This window comes from Molossus molossus, unplaced genomic scaffold (genome assembly GCF_014108415.1).
Source record: "Molossus molossus isolate mMolMol1 unplaced genomic scaffold, mMolMol1.p scaffold_m16_p_7, whole genome shotgun sequence".
NCBI lineage: Eukaryota > Metazoa > Chordata > Mammalia > Chiroptera > Molossidae > Molossus > Molossus molossus.
The window spans coordinates 62,976,940-62,999,187 of NW_023425401.1; the positions used below are offsets into that span (position 1 = coordinate 62,976,940).

Here is a 22,248-nt window from a genome sequence, read left to right on the forward strand (position 1 = left end):
AAATTTCTAGAAACACATAGTATTCCAAAACTGGATCAGGAAGAGATAGAAAACTTGAACAGACCAATAACAACTAAGGAAATTGAAGATGTAATCAAGACTCTCCCAGCAAACAAAAGCCCAGGCCCGCATTGCTTCACAGGGGACTTTTACTGAACATTCAAAGAAGAACTAATACCCATTCTCCTCAAACTATTTCAAAAAATTCAAGAAGTAAGACTTCCAAACTCTTTTTATGTAGCCAGCATAATTCTAATTCCAAAACCAGAAAAAGACACAACAAAGAAAGAAAACTACAGGCCAATATCCCTGATGAACATAGATGCCAAAATCCTGAACAAAATACTAGCAAATCGAATCCAGCAATACACCAGAAAAATTATCCACCATGACCAGGTGGGATTCATCCCAGGGATGCAAGGCTGGTACAATATTCGCAAATCCATAAATGTGATACACCACATAAATAAATTGAAGAATAAAAACCACATGATCATATCAATAGATGCTGAAAAAGCATTAGACAAAATCCAGCATCCATTTCTGATAAAAACGCTCAGCAATGTGGAAATAGAGGGATCATATCTAGACATAATAAAGGCCATATATGAAAGACCTACCGCCAACATCATACTCAATGGGCAAAAACTAAAAGCATTTCCCTTAAGAACAGGAACAAGGCAAGGATGCCCACTTTCACCACTCCTATTTAACATAGTACTGGAAGTCTTAACCACAGCATTCAGACAGGAAGGAAAAATAAAAGGGATCCAAATTGGAAAGGAGGAAGTGAAATTGTCATTATTTGCAGATGACAGGATACTGTACATAGAAAACCCCAAAGACTCCACCAAAAGTTTACTGGACTTAATAAATGAATTTGGCAAAGTAGCAGGATACAAAATTAACGTCAAGAAGTCGATGGCATTCTTATACACCAATGATGAACTCACAGAAAGAGAAACTAAGAACACAGTCCCATTTACCATTGCGGCAAAAAAATTAAGATACCTAGGAATAAACTTAACCAAAGAAATAAAGGACCTATTTGCAGAAAACTACAGGTCATTGAAAAAAGAAATAGAGCAAGATATAAAAAAGTGGAAGCACATACCCTATGCTTCATCATTAAAATACCCATATTACCCAAAGCAATATATAGATTCAATGCAATCCCCATCAAAATACCAACGGCATACTTCACAGAATTAGAACAATTACTTCAAAAGTAATTACTTCATATGGAAACAAAAAAAGGCCTCGAATAGCCACAGCAATCTTGAAAAGGAAGAACAAAGTTGGAGGGATCACAATACCAGATTTCAGGTTATACTACAAAGCCACTATAATCAAAACAGCCTGGTACTGGCACAAGAACAGGTATATAGACCAGTGGAACAGAATAGAGAACCCAGAAATGTACCCAAGGCAATATGCTCTATTAATATTTGACAAAGGTGGCAAAAGCATACAGTGGAGTAAGGACAGCCTCTTTAATAAATGGTGCTGGGAAATTGGACAGCTACTTGCAGAAAAATGAAACTAGACCATCAACTTACACCCTACACCAGAATAAACTCAAAATGGATAAAAGACTTAAATATAACTCATGAATCCATAAAATTCCTAGAAGACACTGTGGGCAACAAAATTTCAGACATCATACGCAGCAGAATTTTTACTGACACATCACCTAAGGCAATAGAAACAAAGGAGAAAATGAACACATGGGACAAATCAAACTCAAAGCTTCTGCACAGCGAAAGATACAATCATCAAAACAGAAAGGCTACCCACTGTATGGGAGAGCATAATTGCCAATGATATATCAGATAAAGGGTTAATTTCCAATACATATAGAGTGCTCACACAACTCCACAAAAGGAAGACAAATAATCCAATTTAAAAATGGGCAGAGGAACTAAATAGACACCTCTCCAAACAGGACATACAAATGGCTAAGAAACATGAAGAAATGCTCAACATCACTAATCATCAGAGAGATGCAAATCAAAACAGCAATGAGGTATCACCTCACACCTGTCAGAATGGCCACCATCAACAAATCATCAAACAAGTGTTGGCGAGGGTGTGGAGAAAAGGGGACTCTAGTGCACTGCTGGTGGGAATGCAGACTGGTGCAGCCACTATGGAAAACAATATGGTGTCACCTCAAAAAATTAAAAATTGATCTTCCATTTGACCCAGTGATCCCACTTCTAGGAATATACCCCAAGAAGCATAATACACCAATCAGAAAGAATATATCCTGTACCCCATCTTTGTAGCAGCACTATTTACAATCGCTAAGATCTGGAAACAGCCCAAGTGTCCATCAGTAGATGAATGGATCAAAAAGTTGTGGTACATATACACAATGGAGTACTACGCAGCGGTAAGAAAGAAAGATTTCTTATCCTTTGAGACTACATGGAGGGACCTTGAAAGTATCATCCTAAGTGAAACAAGCCAAACAGAGAAAAACAAGTTTCATATGATCTCACTTATTTGTGGAATATAATGAACATAACATTTGAGGAATGGGACACGGAAGCGGGGTACAGATTGACAATCCCCTAAAGAGGGGGGAGGAGGGGGAGTGATGAACCAGAGTACTTATATGCATGTATGCATGAACAGTGGACATGGACAACAATCTGGGGAAGGGGCAGGGAGGGATGTGGAGGGGAGAATCAGTTGGGGCAAAAGGAGAAACATCTGTAACAAAAATTAATCAATAAAAACAAAAAAGCTATAGGCATTTTTATTTGAAATACAATGGAACATTTTGTTTTGTAACTAATCGGGATGACACCATACAGATTATAATTCAGAAAAAAGGAATTATTTCACTTATAATCTGGGTCTCTCAAGAGAAGATGAAACTGAAATTGGTAGAAGGAATATCAGACAGAGCAGTCATGAGAATAGGATTGGTTTCTACTTGCCCTGGAACTTGAAACTGTCTCATAAATACAATGTCATAGAGAGGGGTATTTTAAATTAATGTCCATTTTTACATGTAATAATAAGCCTTTAAAATTAATGTTATATCTACTATCTATTAATAATTTGCTAGCACTGTTCTAAAGGTTTTCTTGGATCATTTTATTTAAACAACATATATATCAATCTTGAGAGTTAATGATATTATCTCCCTTTGGCCAATGAGAACAGTATAGCAAAGGTGACTTATTGTAAGTCCCAAACCTGGTAAGCGTGGGAACTTGGATAAATGATAGATGCTCATTGAAGAAAATCTGAGTTAATGTATTATAAAAATGTTGAAAATGAAAGCAATCATCATTTACTTTTAACTATTTTTCACACATTTATACATAGTAATATGTTTGCTTGGATCATTACACATTTAAAAAGTATTTTTAAAATATTTCAAATAAAATAGTTTAGCTTTATTTTTATATTAAATTTTACTAATACAGCTTTATATTCTTTTAAAGTTAACTTTATATGTTAAAAACATGTCAGGTCCTTAAAAATGTATGTGAATATCATTATAAACGACCTTTGAAAATATAAACCCTCCCGTACTGCTTACTTACCCCTTCTGGTGTTGGCTGATTTACTTAATCACTCTGTATCTCACTTTCTACAATTGTTGAAATAAATATCTTTCAGAGACTTTAGAGAGTTACATTATGAAACTAAAAATGAAAATGAACATAAAATATAGACAATAGTGTCTGACACATAATAAGCCTTTTTAAATACTTTTAAGTTGTATTTTCTTTGTTATTGAAAAACCAGAGAATTAACTTCTTAAATGATATTTTAATTTTAAAAGAAAATAAATCATTCACTCTATCAGAAAAAAACAGTTTTTTAAAATACAAATATTTCATTTCATTTTTTTTAACAATTAGACATTTATGTATTTGAGATTCAATGTATTCTCATTCGTACCTTATGTTTTTATTTTTAAATGTAAACTATTTAACATTTAATAAATCTTCAAAATGCCATTTTAATGGCTTTATAATATTTTATCATTTTGAATGCAACATAAATTATTTGCCTTGTCACTATTTTTTTTCTAAGGGTCATATTGAAGAGCTGATATAACTTTTCTCTCCTGATATATATTCTTCTGAAGACACTATATTGCTAAGATACACTGTTCTTCTGTACATTGCATAAGAAAATACATACAAAATATTTAATAAGGATATTTTGAGAAGGTCTACACTTCCATGCATTCCTTTTGGTAAGGGCTCATCTTCTCACATCTGGTGTGTTCCACTTAGGTGCTGGTCTCTAATTTGCTTGCATAAAAACTATAGGAGACTAGGAAGATACTGTGTAGGCTCAAGAAGATAATGGTCCTCCCACCTAGATACTGTCATGGTCAGAAAGAGTATTGGTCTCCATGTAAATCAAAGAAATATGAGCCCATGTGAGGTGGGAGAAGGGCTAAGGGATCATGTGTCTAATTCCATTTCTTGTGTCTGCCTGGCCTGAAAATTACTCTTTTTTTCCCTTCCAGTACATCTCAAAATTAAACAATAGACTGTGAATCTTTGAAATGGGGACTAGAGAAAATGAATATGTTGATTTTATTTGGTTAATTTTTAGTTAAAGTGAAGAGTATATATAGGAAACTTGCAAGGAGATACCTATATTCTTACAAGAAGCTCACTACAGGCACTACTTTTAGGCACATGCTTCAGTACACAATAACAATTTGTGTCTATCTCTCCTATGGGGATGGGAATAATATATTTGTCTTTTTATTGTCTTGAAATTAAGAATGGTTTTAGTGTAACAGTCAAGAGGTGCCAGAGTATCTGATTCCCTACCCTACTCTACCAATTAGCTATATACCAGCTCTGTGACTTGAACAAGTGACTGAATTACTTAGTACTTCACTTAAATCATGAGTCAATTACACTTGATGATAAAAGAACAGATTTATAGATAGTGTGAGTAAAAGGAGCTAATATATTCAAAGAATTGAGAACACTAATTGGCAACTCACACCACACACACACGCACACAGACACACACAGCACACGGTGTTAGTTCTTCTGATCCTGGCAGGTTCTCTCTCTTTTTTCACAGGCAAAATCAAGGGTTGCTGGATAGAGTGGGCTCCTCTAACAGCCCCAGTGAATTCGGAGCTCTGTTTTGAAGACATCATGCTGCCAGAAATCTTTGCCCCACATGTCCCAGAAAAATGACATTGCTCCCTCCCTAATGAACTCCAGATGCCCTAGAGTTTACTTAAATAATTACAATCCTTAAACTTCACAGTTTGGTCTCACAGTGCAGTTCAAAAAGCATGGACTTCTTTGGCTGATCATTAAGCCTAAATTTTCTAAATTTAATTTCTTTAGTTGTAAAACAGACCAATAATAGTTACATTGCTAAGGGGTTGTCTTGAGTATATAAGATAATAATGGTTCCAGCCATTCCCTCTCTCCGCTTGAAACATAGGCCACTTACTGAAAGTCTCTGGATGGTGATATGATGGACAGTATCACAGCCTGGGTGCTCTCTGTCCCCAGACAAGACTTCAATTAATTGGAATATAGTGTCAAATAAAGCTTCAGAAGCACAATTCCTGGCCTTAGCTGGAAGCAAATGTGCAAGCATAATCCAAGATAGCTTCCTGGAAAACTCAGGAAGTGTTGCAGACAAGGTGAGGCTGAGGCCAACCCAGCAGGGGAGGGGCATGCTGATTGGGTTGCCACTGCTGGGAAGGATGTGGTGAGCACAAATCCAGGTGCAGATCATGTGGGAGTTTATCTCAACAGTTCTAGTACTGTGAGTCCCCCTAAAATAGTAATGTGTGTACCACCCAGCACAGTAGTAAATGGCCATATCTTCTTTTTCTATGAAATTTATTGTAAGGATTGAAGTGAAATGTCGAGAATTCTTTTTTGCCTCAAATTTGTTATTCCTCCCATCTTTATGGCTTCGAGTTGCACTTTTGCTTGAGCTTACATAAATCAGATGCTCCAAAGCCTGATTTGGTTTCTGCCGGTACCAGTGAATGATGTCATTTTCAAAATTTGCACTTGATATCTTGCAATACATGTCGATACTTTTCTTCACTTCTGTCGTAATGGATATCTGGGACTGCTCCAATTTTGATAGCCCAAGTCCAACTGCGTGCAAAAGAAGAGAATTTCCAATGAACTCTGATAATATATGAAACAATAAAGAATTTCTTTGCTCACTCATTTATACTGAAATGATCAGAGAATGTGACTCACGAGCCCAGAAGGACAAGAAGGTGACTACTTTCAGCAGTGACATCCTGTGGACAGGCAGTGTCCTCAAGAGAAGGCAGAAAAGTAGAGACCCGGTTGCAGGCCACCTCAAGTCAGTGGCAGGTAGGTGTGGCCTAAACTGGGGAGAGGGAAGGAAGTGGTGGGTCAGGCAGGACCTTGGGCCTTTAGTGCTGCCTGCTGGTGTCTGAGGTTACTCTTTTCTGTGGGCCTCATGATCTCAAGATAAGTCTCATGATCTCCTTAGGGCTCTCTGGCATGAATGGGAAGGGGCCATGGGGGCACCTTGGGACGTGCTAGTAAAGATGCTTGTTAATGAAACTCAGAGAAACAAGGTAAAGATAGAAATAAAAAAATACCATAATTATATTACCCAGACCAAATCTATTATCTTTGTGGTGTTAACTCCTAGATGTCTTCTTTGCATGTATATGGATAGCAGTGAGATTTTATGGACTATAAATATATTTAAGTTACATGTGGAACATGTACAGGGTTTTGTGATCTTCTTCATTCAGTTCACCTGATAATCTGAGCTGCTTCCCATGTCACTGAAGCTTTTTTTAATGTCTGCAGTTGATCACTGTTCTTCTCTGTCACTTAGAAGCTGTGTGACCCTGTGCAAATTTATTAATCTCTTTGTTCCTCATATTCCTTGCCTAAAAATGGATGCATTAATAATTCCTACCTCAAAAGGTTATGCAGATTAAATAAGCAAAAGTACCTAGTATAGTTTCTGGTATATAGTAATTTTTCAGTAATTATTAGATAGTATTATTAATAATACTATCATTTTTTTTAAACTGTCAACTGATTCTCTTATGGTTGTCTCTGAAATCTTTGTATGTATGAGAACTCCTTTAACCCTGGACAGCGCTTGTCCCTGAAACTTATTTCCAGCCCTATAACATTTTATGTGGAGCACATGTGAACTCAGACTAGCTTGGGTCTTTTCGAGGAGAAAAGAGAGAAAGAAGCTGGCTCAGGTGGCTTAATTTTTCTTCTGAGACAGTTGCCCTATTTTCCCTCTTGTCCAATAAATATCATTTCTGAGATGATAGCACTGGGAAGTTAAATGTTGAGGAGGTAGAGAGTGGTAGACCAAAAGGCCTGTGGCTCTTCTGCACAGGGGTGCCTTCTGGGAATGAGAAGGAGAAAAGAGAGGAACAACAATGCTGTAGCCTGGGCCAGTGCTGCTGCAGGTGCTCAGCTCTGGATCTTGGGTGCTGCCACCTTTGGGCAGCCATAGTGACCTCAGACGTAGGTCCCTTACACCTCTCTTACTGTCAGACATTTTCTTCCAGATCTTACACCTCCAGCATCAGTATGTGTATGTGTGTGTGTGTGTGTGTGTGTGTGTGTGTTTGGGGGGAGGGGAGTGGGCTATGGGGAGTATATCTAATTGGTAGAGCTCACACTATCTACCTGACTAGTGCAAGGAAGGCTGAGAAAAATATCTGGCATTTTTACTTTCTGTAGTGGGAAATATATTTATTCTACAAAACTTTTGGTCCCATTATCTCATTTTTTCTTCACAAAGTCTATTACGTGAGTACGGTTAATAGTGTTCCCATTTTTTAGATGAAAAAATGGAGGCTTTGACAGAGCAGACCTATTGTCCAAGTCCTGACAGGAGTAAGTGGCAGAACAATAATTTGCACCAGAGGGTCTGACTCTGGAATCCATGTTCTTAAACAAGATACTATATTTCATATACATATAAAGTAGTTTCTTCCTTAGGATAGTCTCTTACAAGAACTTCAGTCTCTTTTTGTACATTGTTTGTGTCTTCTGTGTTTCTCTCTTCTTTGGTTCATACCCAGGATGATATCAGTGCATGCGGGAGGAGTGTGGGTGCTGCCTTCTGTACCCTCTCCAACTTCCAGCTCTTTGCCCTTTTTGTCTTGGATTTGGCCTCTTCCCCCGAGTTAGTTATAGTTAATGCAATAATCAGACCTGAACACACCATCACTGACTCCACACCATGCACTTAGGTACCAAGTTCCCACCCTGCACCTCATGCAACTTCCAAACACTGCAGGCCTTGTTGCCCTCAGCACCTCTCACCCTCTTAGAGACCCTGAGAGAATTTGGGTCTCCTACATGTGAAGCTCTGGGGAAAAGCAGTGCTGGATTGGGCTTGTCTTTGCAAATGCCTTCCACTATTAATGTTTTACTTGCCATGGCCATATTAGGGAACCTTAATATCAGCCAGATGTTCTCAGATTCTCCCTCCATCTCTTTTTGGGTTTTTCTCAAAGTTTCTATCCTCTCTGAGAAAAGACCCTCAGAAGCAAAGGAACCAGAAAGTTACCTTCACTTACTCTCTCCCCCTTATCTCACAATACATCACAACTACCCCTTCTTTAGGGTGGATGGTAACTTCCCCACATAACTTCTCACTTATCTACATGTAGATCTCTAGTAAAATTCTGCATTTCTAGTTTGCAAATTTGCTTTCACTTTTAAACAGGAGATCTGGATATTTAGAAAAGCTCTTCCTTTTCAACTAAACTTGACTTTCAGGCCCACTATCTCATGATTAACAAAAAATGAGCTTTTCGACTATCAAGTATATAATAAAGTATTATTAGCTATAATTACCATGCAGTACATTTGTTCCCCAGAACTTGTTAATTTTATAACCGGAAGAGTGTACTTTTTGACCAATATCTTCTCATTTCTCTTTTAATTAATTGGGTTACCACCTCTGGTAACCAGCATTCTACTCTCTGCTTCCATAAGTTTGACTTTTTTAGATGCCCAATATCAGAGAGATCATATGGCATTTGTCTTTCCCTGTCTGACTTATTTAACTTAGAGTTTTAAGTGCTATAAGACAAAAAGAAGGAAACGTTAGAAATGTTCCTGAAAAAAAGTTTTTTTTTAATCTAAGATTATTAGGTTCATCCAAGTTGTGACAAAAAGCAGTATTTTCTTCTTTCTTTTGTTTTTAACTTTTTGAACAACCACCATACTATTTTACACAGTGGCTCTACCAACTTATAATCCCATTAACAGTGCACAGATGTTTCTTTTTCTCCATATCTTCACCAATGTTTGTTACCTCTAGTCTTTTTGATGGTAGCCATTTTAGCAAGTACAATGTGACACTTTATTGTTCTGTTGGGTTTTTTTTTGGTTTGTTTGTTTGCCATTTTTAAATTTAATTAATTTATTTATTTTTGTTGCAGCAGTTTCTTCTTTTCGCCCAACTGATTCCTCCCACCCGCACCCTCCCCGCCCTGTCCCTAGCTTTGTTTTCCACATCCATTATTCATGCATACATGCATCTAAGTTTTGTAGTTTATCTCTCCCCCACCACTCCTCTCCTGGGGATTGTCAGTCTTTACCCCACTTCCCCGTCTCTGGGACTACCCCATTCCTCAGACATTATATTCCACAAATAAGTGAGATCATATGATACTTGTCCTTCTCTGTTTGGCTTGTTTCACTCAGGATGATACTCTCCAGATCCCTCTATGACATCTCAAAAGATAAGAGATCTCTCTTTCTTACAGCTGCATAGTACTCCATTGTGTATATGTACCAAGGCTTTTTTATCCATTCATCTACTGATGGACATTTGGGCTGTTTCCAGCTCTTAGCTATTGTAAATAGTGCTGCTACAAACATGGGGGTACATATATTCTTTCTGATTGGTGTTTCAGGCTTCTTAGGGTATATTCCTAGAAGTGGGATTACCATGTCAAATGGCAGTTCAAGTTTTAATCTTTTGAGGTAACAGCATATTGTTTTCCATAGTGGCTGCACCAGTCTGCATTCCCACCAGCAGTGTACTAAAGTCCCCTTTTCTCCACACCCTAGCCAACATTTGTTGTTTGATGATTTGTTGATGACGGCCATTCTGACAGGTGTGAGGTGATACCTCATTGTTGTTTTAATTTGCATCTCTCTGATGATTAGTGATGTTGAGCATTTCTTCATATATCTCTTAGCCATTTGTATGTCCTGTTTGGAGAGGTGTCTATTTAGTTCCTCTGCCCATTTTTTAATTGGGTTCTTTGTCTTTCTTTTGTTGAGTTGTATGAGCACCCTATATATATTGGAAATTAACCCCTTATCTGATGTATCATTGGCAATTATGCTCTCCCATACAGTGGGTAGCCTTTCCATTTTGATAATTGTATCTTTTGCTGTGCAGTAGCTTTTTAGTTTCATGTAGTCCCATGTGTTCATTTTTTCCTTTGTTTCTGTTGCCTTAGGTGATGTATCAGTGAAAATTGTGCTGCATTTGATGTCTGAAATTTTGTTGCCTACAGTTTCTTTCAGGATTTTTATGGATTCATGAGTCATATTTAAGTCTTTTATTTATTTTGAGTTTATTCTTGTGTAGGGTGTAAGTTGATTGTCTAGTTTCATTTTTCTGCATATAGCTATCCAATTTTCCCAGGACCATTTATTAAAGAGGCTATCTTTACTCCACTGTATGCTCTTGCCACCTTTGTCAAATATTAATTGAGCATATGGCCTTGGGTTCATTTCTGGGTTCTCTGTTCTGTTCCACTGGTCTATATGCCTGTTCTTGTGCCAGTACCAGGCTGTTTTGATTACAGTGGCTTTGTAGTATAACCTGAAATCTGGTAATGTGATCCCTCCAACTTTGTTCTTCTTTTTCAAAATTGTTGTGGCTATTCGAGGTCTTTTTTGTTCCATATGAACTTCTGAAGTATTTGTTCTAATTCTGTGAAGTATGCCATTGGTATTTTGATGGGGATTGCATTGAATCTATAGATTACTTTGGGTAATATGGACATTTTAATGATGTTAATTCTTCCAATCCATGAACAGGGTGGGTACTTCCACTTTTTTTTTTTTTATCTTCCTCTATTTCTTTTTTCAATGACCTGTAGTGTTCTGCAAATAGGTCCTTTATTTCTTTGGTTAAGTTCATTCCTAGGTATCTTAATTTTTTTGCCGCAATGGTAAATGGGATTGTTTTCTTAGTTTCTCTTTCTGTGAGTTCATCCTTGGTGTATAAGAATGCCATCAATTTCTTGATTAAAGGAAATGCTTTTAATTTTTGCCTATTGAGTATGATGTTGGCTATAGGACTTTCATATATGGCCTTTATTATGTCAAGATATGATCCTTCTATTCCCACATTGCTGAGTGTTTTTATCAGAAATGGATGCTGGATTTTGTAAAAGGCTTTTTTGGCATCTATTGATATGATCATGTGGTTTTTATTCTTCATTTTGTTAATGTGGTGTACCATATTTATTGATTTGCAAATATTATACCATCCTTGCATCCCTGGGTAAATCCCACTTGGTCATGGTGAATAATTTTTTTGATGTATTGCTGGATTTGATTTGCTAGTATTTTGTTCAGGATTTTGGCATCTATGTTCATCAGGGATATTGGTTTGTAGTTTTCTTTCTTTGTAGTGTCTTTTTCTGGTTTTGAAATTAGAATTATGCTGGCCTCATAAAATGAGTTTGGAAGTCTTCCTTCTTCTTGAATTTTTTCAAGAAACTATTTTTTCCAAATAGTTTTTTCAAAAACTATGTTGAAATAGTTTGAGGAGAATGGGTGTTAGTTCTTTTTCGAATGTTTGGTAAAACTCCCCTATGAATCCATCTGGGCCTGGGCTTTTGTTTGCTGGGAGAGACTTGATTACGTTTTTAATTTCCTTACTTGTTATTGGTCTGTTCAAGTTTTCTATCTCTTCCTGGTGCATTTCGGGAAACCATGTGTTTCTAGAAATGTGTCCATTTTCCTTTCATGTTGTTTTTGTTGCCATATAATTGTTCATCGTAGTTGTCTTTTGTATTATTGTGGTGTCAGTTCTTATTTCTCCTCTTTCATTTCTGATTTTGTGTATTTGGATTCTCTCTCTCTGTTTCTTGATGAGTCTAGCTAAGGGTCCAGCAATCTTGTTTATCTTTTTGGAAAACCAGCTCTTTGTTTCATTGATCCTTTGAATTGTTTTTGTTTTTGTTTTTGTTTTGAACTCTATGTCATTTATTTCTGCTCTGATCTTTACTATTTCCTTCCTTCTACTTGTTCTGGGGTTTCCTTTTTGTTTGCTTTCTAGTTCGTTAAGTTGTGACGTTAGTCTATTAGAGATTTCTCTTGTTTCTTGAGGTAGGCCTGTAATGCTATGAACTTCCAATTCAGAACTGCTTTCGCTGCATCCCATAGATTTTGTGCTCTTGTGGTTCATTTCCATTGGTTTTCAGGAAGTTTTTAATTTCTTCCTTGATCTCCAAAGTAACTCATTGATTATATTGCTATCAATTTCTCCTTTGAAGTCCTCCAGAAGATTTTTAATATATTTTAGTGCTCCTATATTGGGTGCATATATGTTTATCAAGGTTATATCTTCCTGTTGGATAGATACTTTCAGTATTATGTAGGGGCCTTCTTTGTCTCTAGTTATGGCCTTCATTATGAAGTCTATTTTATCAGATATGAGTATTGCTACCCCAGCTTTTTTTTCCTTTCCGTTTGCTTGGAAGATTTTTTTCCATCCCTTCACTTTCAATCTATGTGAGTCTTTTGTTGAGAGGTGGGTCTCTTGTAAACAACATATAGATGAGTCATGCTTTCTTATCCAATCAGCTACTCTGTGTCTTTTAATTGGAGCATTCAGTCCATTTACATTTAAGGTGATTATTGATATGTACTTATTTACTGCCATTTCTGTTTAGTGTGATTCTATTTTTTTTCCCATTTCTCCTGCTAATTACAGCAGTCCTCTTAACATTTCTTACAGTGTTGGTTTGGTGCTAATGTATTCCCTTAACCTTTTTTTTGTCTGGGAAGCTCTTTATTTGACCTTCCATTTTGAATGATAGCCTTGCTGGGTAGAGTAGTCTTTGATTCAGATCCTTGTTTTTCATGACCTTGATTACCTCATGCCATTCCCTTCTGGCCTGTAGTGTTTCTGTTGAGAAGTCAGCTGAGAGCCTTATGGGGTTCCCTTTGTAGGTAACTTGTTGCTTATCTCTTGCTGCTTTTAGGATTCTTTCTTTGTCTTTAATTTTTGGCAGTTTGATTACTATGTGTCTTGGTGTGGGCCTGTTTGGGTTCTTCTTACTTGGGGCTTCTGTGCTTCTTGAACTTGAATGCCTTCTTCCTTCATCCAATTAGGAAAGTTTTCTGTCACTATTTCTTTAAATATATTCTCTAACCCTTGCTCATTTTCTTTTTCAGGGACTCCTATGATGCGAATATTATTTTGTTTCCAGTTGTCTCACAGTTCTCTTAAGCTGTCTTCCTGTTTTTTAATTATTTTTTCCCTTTTGTTTTCTGATTGGTTGGTTTTTTTCTACCCTGTCTTCTAATTCACTGATCCAGTTCTCAGCTTCCTCTATTCTGCTGTTTAGACCTTACAATGTATTCTTAATTTCTGCTATGTCATTCTTCATTTCTTCTTGTTGGTTTTTAATTTCCAACTGGTTGATTTTCAACATTTCTGTCTTTACTCATGGTGCACATGTCCTTACACATGCTGTTGAGCTTCCTCAAGATCATGGCTGTGAATCCTAGTTTTGTTATCTTGCGTAACTGCACCTCCCTCATTTATCTCATTTTCAATAGAGGTCTCTTGTTCTTTCATTTGGCTTTTGTTTCTGTGTTTCACCATTTTGGCTATCAAAGTGGGCTTTGCCAAATTTTCCTGTGGGTGTTGGTGTTCTGCTGTTTGTGGCTCCCTCTCCTGGGTTTGGATGAGTCAGGGGGGACCCACATTAAACACCACTGTCAAGTCTTACTTTCTTGGTTAGAGTTGCTAGCCCAACAATGGTACAGTTATCCTCTAGCTTTTTGCCTGAAGGCTATCAGTAGAGGTTAGTGAAGTGCCTTTGCTTCCCAGTTGAATGAGAACTCCCTCATGTGGTCAGCATATGGGAATTTCCTGAGGGTGGGGCAGATGCTGTTTGTTAATGAGCCTCAATTTGCATTTCAATGGCCACCAGGTGAGGTTGAATCTCTGAAGGAGGGGCCACTGCCTTTCTCCAGAGCCCTTGGAAGGAGCAAGATGACCACAGTCCTGCATAGCCGCAACTCAGCAAAAGCTCTGAGCGCCCTCCAAATTCCGAGTGTCCTCACCCAGGTCCATTCCTGTCTGCCCTCTCTCTGGCAGAGCCCAAGGTGAGTGGCTGTGGCTATTTTAGTGTCTGTTCTGGCTCTGCGCTGTGGAGCCACTTGGGAGTTTAACCCGAGGGCATTGCACACAGCTAAGATGGCTGCTGTCTGTGGGCTCCCACTCACCCCCATTTGCGCCTCTGCAAGCCTACCAGGATTGGTTGGTGTTCCTGGCTATATGGTCCTCCAATCTGCTTTTCTGTTGCTTTTTCCTGATGATTTGTCTTTATTTTTGTTGTAATTCCAGTTTGATCCTGCAGATGGTCTGTGTAGCTTCCATTCACTCCGCCTCCATTTTGGAATCTCCTGTTGTTGTTGTTTTCAAAGAGAGATAGAAACATCCATGAGAGAACATGGATTGGTCACCTCCTGCATGCCCCCTACTGGGGATTTGGCCCACAATCTGGGCATGTGCCCTGACTGGGAATCAAACCGACAATCACTTGGTGCATGGGTTGGTGCTCAACCACTGAGCCACACTGGCCTGGGAAGCTCATTGTTGTTTTGATTTGAATTTCCCTGATGATTAGTGATGCTACACACTTTTCTATGTACCTGTTAGTCGTTTATTTCTTCTTTGGAAAAATGTCTTCAGTTCTTCTGCTTGTTTTATAATTGGTTTGTTTGATTTTTTGCTGTTGAGTTACATGAGTTCTTCATAAATTTTGTATAGTATCCCCTTATCTGATATATGATTTGCAAAAAATTTCTCCCATTCTGTAGGTTGCCCTTTTTTGTTGTTTATGGTTTCCTTTCCTTCTGTGACAGTAGCTTATAGTTTTATGTCAAGCTACTTGTTCATTTTTGCTCTTTGCTATGGACACATTGTGCCTCTTGAAGTTATCCCATCCTATATAGCAATTATAACTTGATAAACCTGGGGGAAAGAAATAAAAGATAAGAAGAAAATGAAGCATGTTCTAGGCACAGCTATAATATCCTTAATTGGGTAGTAAATCTCAGGGCTACAGCTGACCTGACATATGTGGGAGAATAAAAACTTTCTGGTTACAAGTTTTCAAAACATTATCCTCATTGAATATTTTGACTGTATACATAAGTCTAGGCTATGGAGTTTTTAGCCCTCTCCATGTACCCCATATTTCCTGCTAATGCAAGTTCACAAAACGGTATATGATACATGATTTTCTTAGCCTTTTCCCCTAAAGCAGACTGTCCAGAAAGGAAACTCTTCTAGATATATTACTTGAATGACGGTTAATTCTGCCTTGACCAGGCTCTACTGGGCTGGGAAACATGCCTGTAACAACCCATATTTTCCCACAAATGCCACAGTATGTTATCTAAAGATAATAAATATTAAGGAAATTCAAGATAAGGCATTCATGGCCCAATAGTGCAATTGAAACAGCACAGACTATTTGAACATATTCTTTCTTCCACAAAATAGGCTTATTTGCAGGATTTTTATGATTATCACATGAGCTTCTGAACATAAAGCACATCTAGCACACTATCTGGAAACTGTGGGAGAATAATGGATATTGATTTGATTTTGTTCATTACAAGCACCTTTAACCTGAGCTTTGCACAATTACTGGAAATCTTTGGGAAATGAAATAATAGACCTTGCTTTCTCTCTGAGATTATCGGGCCTTTCAACATTCATAGACTCTAAATGAGAACCCAACTCAATAAAAAATGATGTCAAACCAGACATTTTGGGGCAAAGTTACTGGTATCTGTAAGGGCACAATTGATAGCCATCAGACTCCCTTTCTTCTTTTCCTTAATACTAAGGCATCAACATGAGAAGCACAGGAAGTCCTGAAAGCTGAGGCTGAGGCCTAGCCAGGGCTAAGGTCTGGACTCATGACTGAGGTTGATTCATGTTGGGAAGGATGTAGTCACAGTCATGGATAAGGGGTATGTGTGCTTATTATCTTGGTTCCAATGATACTGTTGGCTTCCAGGGATCATTATATTTGGTCATAATGTCTTCTGTGAATTTTATATTAGGAACCAAAGAGTAGAAGACAGAATTTTATGTTCCTTGTGGTTCCAACTGACCTTGTACAAGGGTATTTTTCAAGTAAATGTCTGATTTTCAAGTCTGATCTGGTATCTGTCAGCACCCGTGCATGTATAAAATATATCTGGATACTCTACAATGAAAATATATGCGTCCTTTCTGTTATTGCAATAAATACTTTCAGTGTTTCAATTGTTTCTATCCAGTTTCAACTATAAACAAAAAGTAGCCTTTCTAGCCCTGGCTGGTTTTGCTCATTGGTTAGAGTGTCAGCCTGTGGACCAGAGAGTCCTGGGTTTGGCTCCTGCTAAGGGCATGTTCCTTGGTTGTCCCTGCCCCGGTTGGGGTCGTGTGGGTAGCAATCACTCAATGTATCTCTCTCACACTGATGTTTCTCTCCTCTTCCCCCTTCTCTTCCTCCCACTCTATCTCAAGATAAATGCAAAAATGTCCTCAGGTGAGGAGAGGAGGAGGAGGAGAAGAAAAACCTTTCCAACAAAAACCAAAATTATCAAGAAATAAAATATTAGTTTTTAAAAATCCCTCAACCAATCTGAGAAATAATGGAACATATTCACATTTGTGAAAGCAGAATGAAGAGCAGATAAATAGTATAGCCCTGACATTCTTTCTGCCCCAGCTGTGTGCCCTAAACAAAGACTGAGGAGGAGATAGGGACCTGAAACAGAAAGAGGAAAAGGAAGACTCCCAGAGTATTAGTAGGGTAAATGGATGGCTGTGAGTCCAGTGTCCAGATCAGTCATTTCTGAGGTTGCTAGTTGATCAACAATATATCGAAGCTTTACTTATAACTTATATAACACCCAAATAAGCAAAAGTCTTTCATACTGTGTTATCCTGTTATTAGAAACCTTCAGACAGGTTATTTTTATTTTTATTACTTTATCAAGATTATATAGTTGATTTTAGTAGCAGAGTTTGTTGAAGTTACCAAATCTATGACCTAAAGTCACCTTTCAACTTTTCTAAATTATAGTTATCCTGATCTCTCAGCCCACCAAACCCTCAGGACATAGGTCAAACAACTCCATGAACCACCCCACACACACACACACACATACACACACAAACACAGACTTTGTTCTAGACCCAAGGTAGTCTTAAGGCCTAGATAGGGAATTCCTTGCTTGGTGTGGAGAAGGGGAAGCTATCTCCTGACCTCCTCATTGAAAGAGGATAAAAATTGCCATGTCACTTCCAACAGTGCTCTTTAGAGAAAGTCTCCTCAGAATCAGTGTCTGAACAGATGCTCTACATTTCTTTTGTATCCAGGCTAGAGGTAGTTAATGAACAAAGGCTGAAGTTATCAATTGATATAATTCATGATGGGGCGCTCTTCTGTCTGAAGATGTCATTTATATTATTTGAATCAAGGAACTAAGACCATATAGAGAGCACACCCCAATCCAAAACTGGATAACCCAACAGTTTCTCTGTGCTCAGCCTGCTTCAACAAAGAGGCACAAAAGAGCAGAAAAAAGTGAAGGCCATAGAATCCACTGAATTGCATTTTGCCAGGTGTTGTGCTAAAAACCTTCTTTAAACTGATGCTGATATACTGAATCCCAGAACAGTGAACTAGGTAGCTGTATATCCTGTGTGGGCACCTATATATATTAGGAAAAGGTGAACAGGGACACACTCCATTACAAATTTCTGAACTGTAAGTCAGTCAATGCTCTGTGTAGAGGTCTCCAAAATGTCCCTCCAAATCTTTTATTCATTTTGAATCTTTATAATATGGCTGCTGCCTCCTCTATTAGCCTGCTCTCTCCAAGCTCTGGTATAATCACCTACAATCCACCACAGGACTTAGTGTTCACATTCTCATCACTAGGGTTATTTCATTTCTGAGCAACTCTCAGGCTGTTACCAGTGAGGTCAAAAGTGTACCCAGGAGCCTTTTAAATTCAGCAAACAATGTTGAACCAATAGTTCACATGAGTGTTTCATCCAGTAACCATGATTGATCTAGAAACCCTTCACTCTCTTTTCCATCTACCTTTGGATAAAATTTCTGTACTCTCCAGCAGTGAGAGTGGGAGAATTCAGCACCAAATAAAATAATCAAGGAACATAACTTTGTCTTCCATCTTTATTGAGCAAAAGGTCAATAAATAGTTTTTGTTATACCTATGTTTTTAAATTATCTTTATTTTTGACAATATTACAGATGTCCCCTACCCTGTTTTTCCCCGTTGACCCTGTCCACCACAGTTCCACCCCCCAGGCTTTCACCGCATTATTTTTTGTGTCCATGGGTTATGCATATATGCATACAAGTTGTTTGGAAAATCTTTACCTGTTCCCTTCCCCTCTGAGATTCATCAGTTTATTTCATACTTCCATGTCTCTGGGCGTGTTTTGTTCTTCAGTTTATTGTATTAGTCTCCACATATATGTGGAATCCTGTCATACATGTCTTTGTCTTACTGGCTTATTTCTCTTAGCATAATACCCTCAAGGTTTCTCCATGCTGTCTAAAAGGGTAAGAGAACCTTTTTATTTTTTACAGCTGCATAGTATTCCACTGTGTAGATGCACCATGGCTTTTTTATCCACTTATCTACTGATGAACACTTGGGCTGTTTCCAGATCTTAACTATTGCAAATAATGCAGCTATGATCATAGAAGTGCATATATCCTTTCGAATTGATATTTCACAATTCTTTGGATATATTCCTAAAAGTGGGATCACTTAATCAAATGACAGTTGCATTTTTAACTTTTTCAGAAAACTCTATACTGTTTCCACAGTGGCTGCATCAGTCTGCATTCTCACCAGCAATGTAATAGGGTTCCCTTTTCTCCACAACCTAACCAGCAGTTGTCATTTGTTGATTTGTTGATGATGGATATCTCATTGTCCTATTAATTTGCATTTCTCTAATACATGCTCTGATTTGAGCATTTTTTCCATGTCTCTTTGCATCTGTATGCCGTCTTTGGATAACTGTCTATTCATTTCTTTCACTCATTTTTTAATTGTATTTTTTATCTTATTTATGTTAAGTTGTATGAGTTCTTTATATATTTTGGAAATTAAACCCTTATCAGATGTATCATTGGCAAATATGTTCTCCCATATGGTGTGATACCTTTACGTTTTCTTTTTTATTTAATTAATTTATTTTTGTTACAGATGTTTCTCCTTTTTCCTCCACTGATTCCACCCTCCCCCTTTCACACGGCCCTATTCACAACTTTGTTGTCCATGTCCATTGTTCATACTTACATGGATGTAAGTTCTGTGGTTTATCTCTCCCTACCGCTTCTTTGGAAATTGTCAGTCTGCAACACCCTTCCTCATCTCTCAGACAACCCCATTCCTCAGACTGTTATGTTTATTATATTCGACAAATAAGTGAGATCATATGATACTTATCTTTCTCTGCTTTGCTTGTTTTGTTTAGAATAATACTCTCCAGGTCTATCCATGTCATCTCAAAGGATAAGATCTCTTTCTTTCTTACAGCTGCATAGTACTCCATTGCGTATATGTACCGAAGCTTTTTTATCCATTCATCTAGTGATGGACATTTGGGCTATTTCAGATCTTAACTATTATAAATAGTGCTGCTACAAACATGGGGGTACATATATTCTTTCTGATTGGTGTTTCAGGCTGCTTGGGGTACATTCCTAGAAGTGGGGTCACTGGGTCAAATGGCAATTCAATTTTTAATTTTTTGAGGTAACACCATATTGTTTTCCATAGTGGCTGCACCAGTCTGCATTCCCACCAGCAGTGTACTAGAGTCCCCTTTTCTCCACAAACTTGCCAACGTTTGTAGTTTGATGATTTGTTGATGGCGGCCATTCTGACAGGTGTGAGGTGATACCTCATTGTTATTTTAATTTGCATCTCTCTGATGATCAGAGATGTTGAGCATTTCCTCATGTGTCTAATAGCCATTTGTATATCCTGTTTGGAGAGGTGTCTATTTAGTTCCTCTGCCCATTTTTTAATTGGGTCTTTTGTCTTCATTTTGTTGATTTTTATGAGCACTCTATATATCTTGGAAATTAACCCCTTATCTGAGGTATCATTGGCAATTATGCGCTCCCATACAGTGGGTTGCCTTTCCATTATGGTGATTGTATCTTTTGCTGTGCAGAAGCTTTTGAGTTTGATGTAGTCCCATGTGTTCATTTTCTCTTTGTTTCTGTTGCCTTAGGTGATGTATCTGTGAAAATTCTGCTGCGTATGATGTCTGAAATTTTGTTGCCTACAGTTTCTTCTAGGATTTTTATGGATTCGTGAGTCACATTTAAGTCTTTTATTCATTTTGAGTTTTTACTTGTATATGGTGTAAACAGATAGTCTAGTTTCAATTTTTTGCATGTAGCTGTCCAATTTTTTCAACAGCATTTATTAAGGAGGCTGTCTTTACTCCACTGTATGCTCTTGCCACCTTTGTCAAATATTAATTAAGCATATTGCCTTGGGTCTATTTCTGGGTTCTCTATTCTGTTCCACTGGTCTATATGCCTGTTCTTGTGCCAGTACCAGGCTGTTTTGATTACAGTGGCTTTGTAGTATAACCTGATATCTGGTATTCTGATTTCTCCAACTTTGTTCTTCTTTTTCAAGATTGCTGTGGTTATTCAAGGTCTTTTTTGATTCCATATGAAGTTTTGAAGTATTTGTTCTAGTTCTGTGAAGTATGTTGTCGATATTTTGATGGGGATTGCATTGAATCTATAGATTGCTTTGGGTAGTATGGACATTTTAATGATGTTAATTCTTCCAATCCATGAACAAGGTGTGTGCTTCCACTTTTTTATATCTTCCTCTATATTTTTTTCAATGACCTATGGTTTTTTGTGAATAGTTTCTTTATTTTGTTGGTTAAGTTTATTCCTAGGGATCTTAAATTTTTTGCCACAATGGTAAATGGGATTGTTTTCTTAGTTTCTCTTTCTGTGAGTTCATCATTGATGTATAAGAGTGCCATTGATTTCTTGATCCTAATTTTGTATCTGGCTGCTTTGCCAAATTCGCTTATTAAGTCTAGTAAATTTTTGATGGAGTCTTTAGGGTATTCTACCTGTAGTATCATGTCATCTGTGAATAATGACACTTTCACTTCCTCCTTTGCAATTTGGATCCCTTTTATTTTTTCTTCCTGTCTGATTGCTTTGGCTAAGACTTCCAGTACTATGTTGAATAAGAGTGGTAAAAGTGGGCATTCTTGTCTTGTTCCTGTTCTTAATGGAAGTGCTTTTAATTTTTGCCCATTGAGTATGATGTTGGCTGTAGGTCTTTCATATATGGCCTTTATTATGTCTAGATATGATCCCTCTATTTCCACATTGCTGAGCGTTTTTATCAGAAATGGATGCTGGATTTTGTCGAAGGCTTTTTTGGCATCTATTGATATGATCATGTGGTTTATATTCTTCATTTTATTTATTTGGTGTATCACATTAATTGATTTTTGAGTATTGTAACACCCTTGCATCCCTGGAATAAATTTCACTTGGTCATGGTGAGTAATTTTTTGATGTATTGCTGGATTCTATTTGCTAGTTTTTTGTTCAGGATTTTGGCATCTATGTTCATCAGGGATATTGGCCTGTAGTTTTCTTTCTTTGTAATGTCTTTTTCTTATTTTTATATTAGAATTATGCTGGCCTCATAAAACAAGTTTGGAAGTCTTTCTTCTTCTTAAATTTTTTGAAATAGTTTGAAAAGAATGGGTGTTAGTTCTTTTTTTGAATATTTGGGAAAATTATCCCGTGAAGCCATTCAGGCTTCGGCTTTTGTTTGCTGGGAGAGTCTTGATTACATCTTCAATTTTCTTAGTTATTACTGTCTTTTCAAGTGTTCTATCTCTTCTTGGTCCAGTTTCTGAAGACTGTTT

The 22,248-nt window shown here is 37.5% G+C and overlaps 1 gene segment (V, D, J or C); it reads right to left on the minus strand.

The window, feature by feature from the left end:
- Positions 1-5,762: 5,762 nt before the first annotated feature.
- LOC118619644 lies at positions 5,763-6,329 on the minus strand. The segment is given in 3 exon segments: positions 5,763-5,852; positions 5,965-6,128; positions 6,237-6,329. Coding segments are annotated over 3 exon segments (297 nt in total).
- Positions 6,330-22,248: the final 15,919 nt, after the last annotated feature.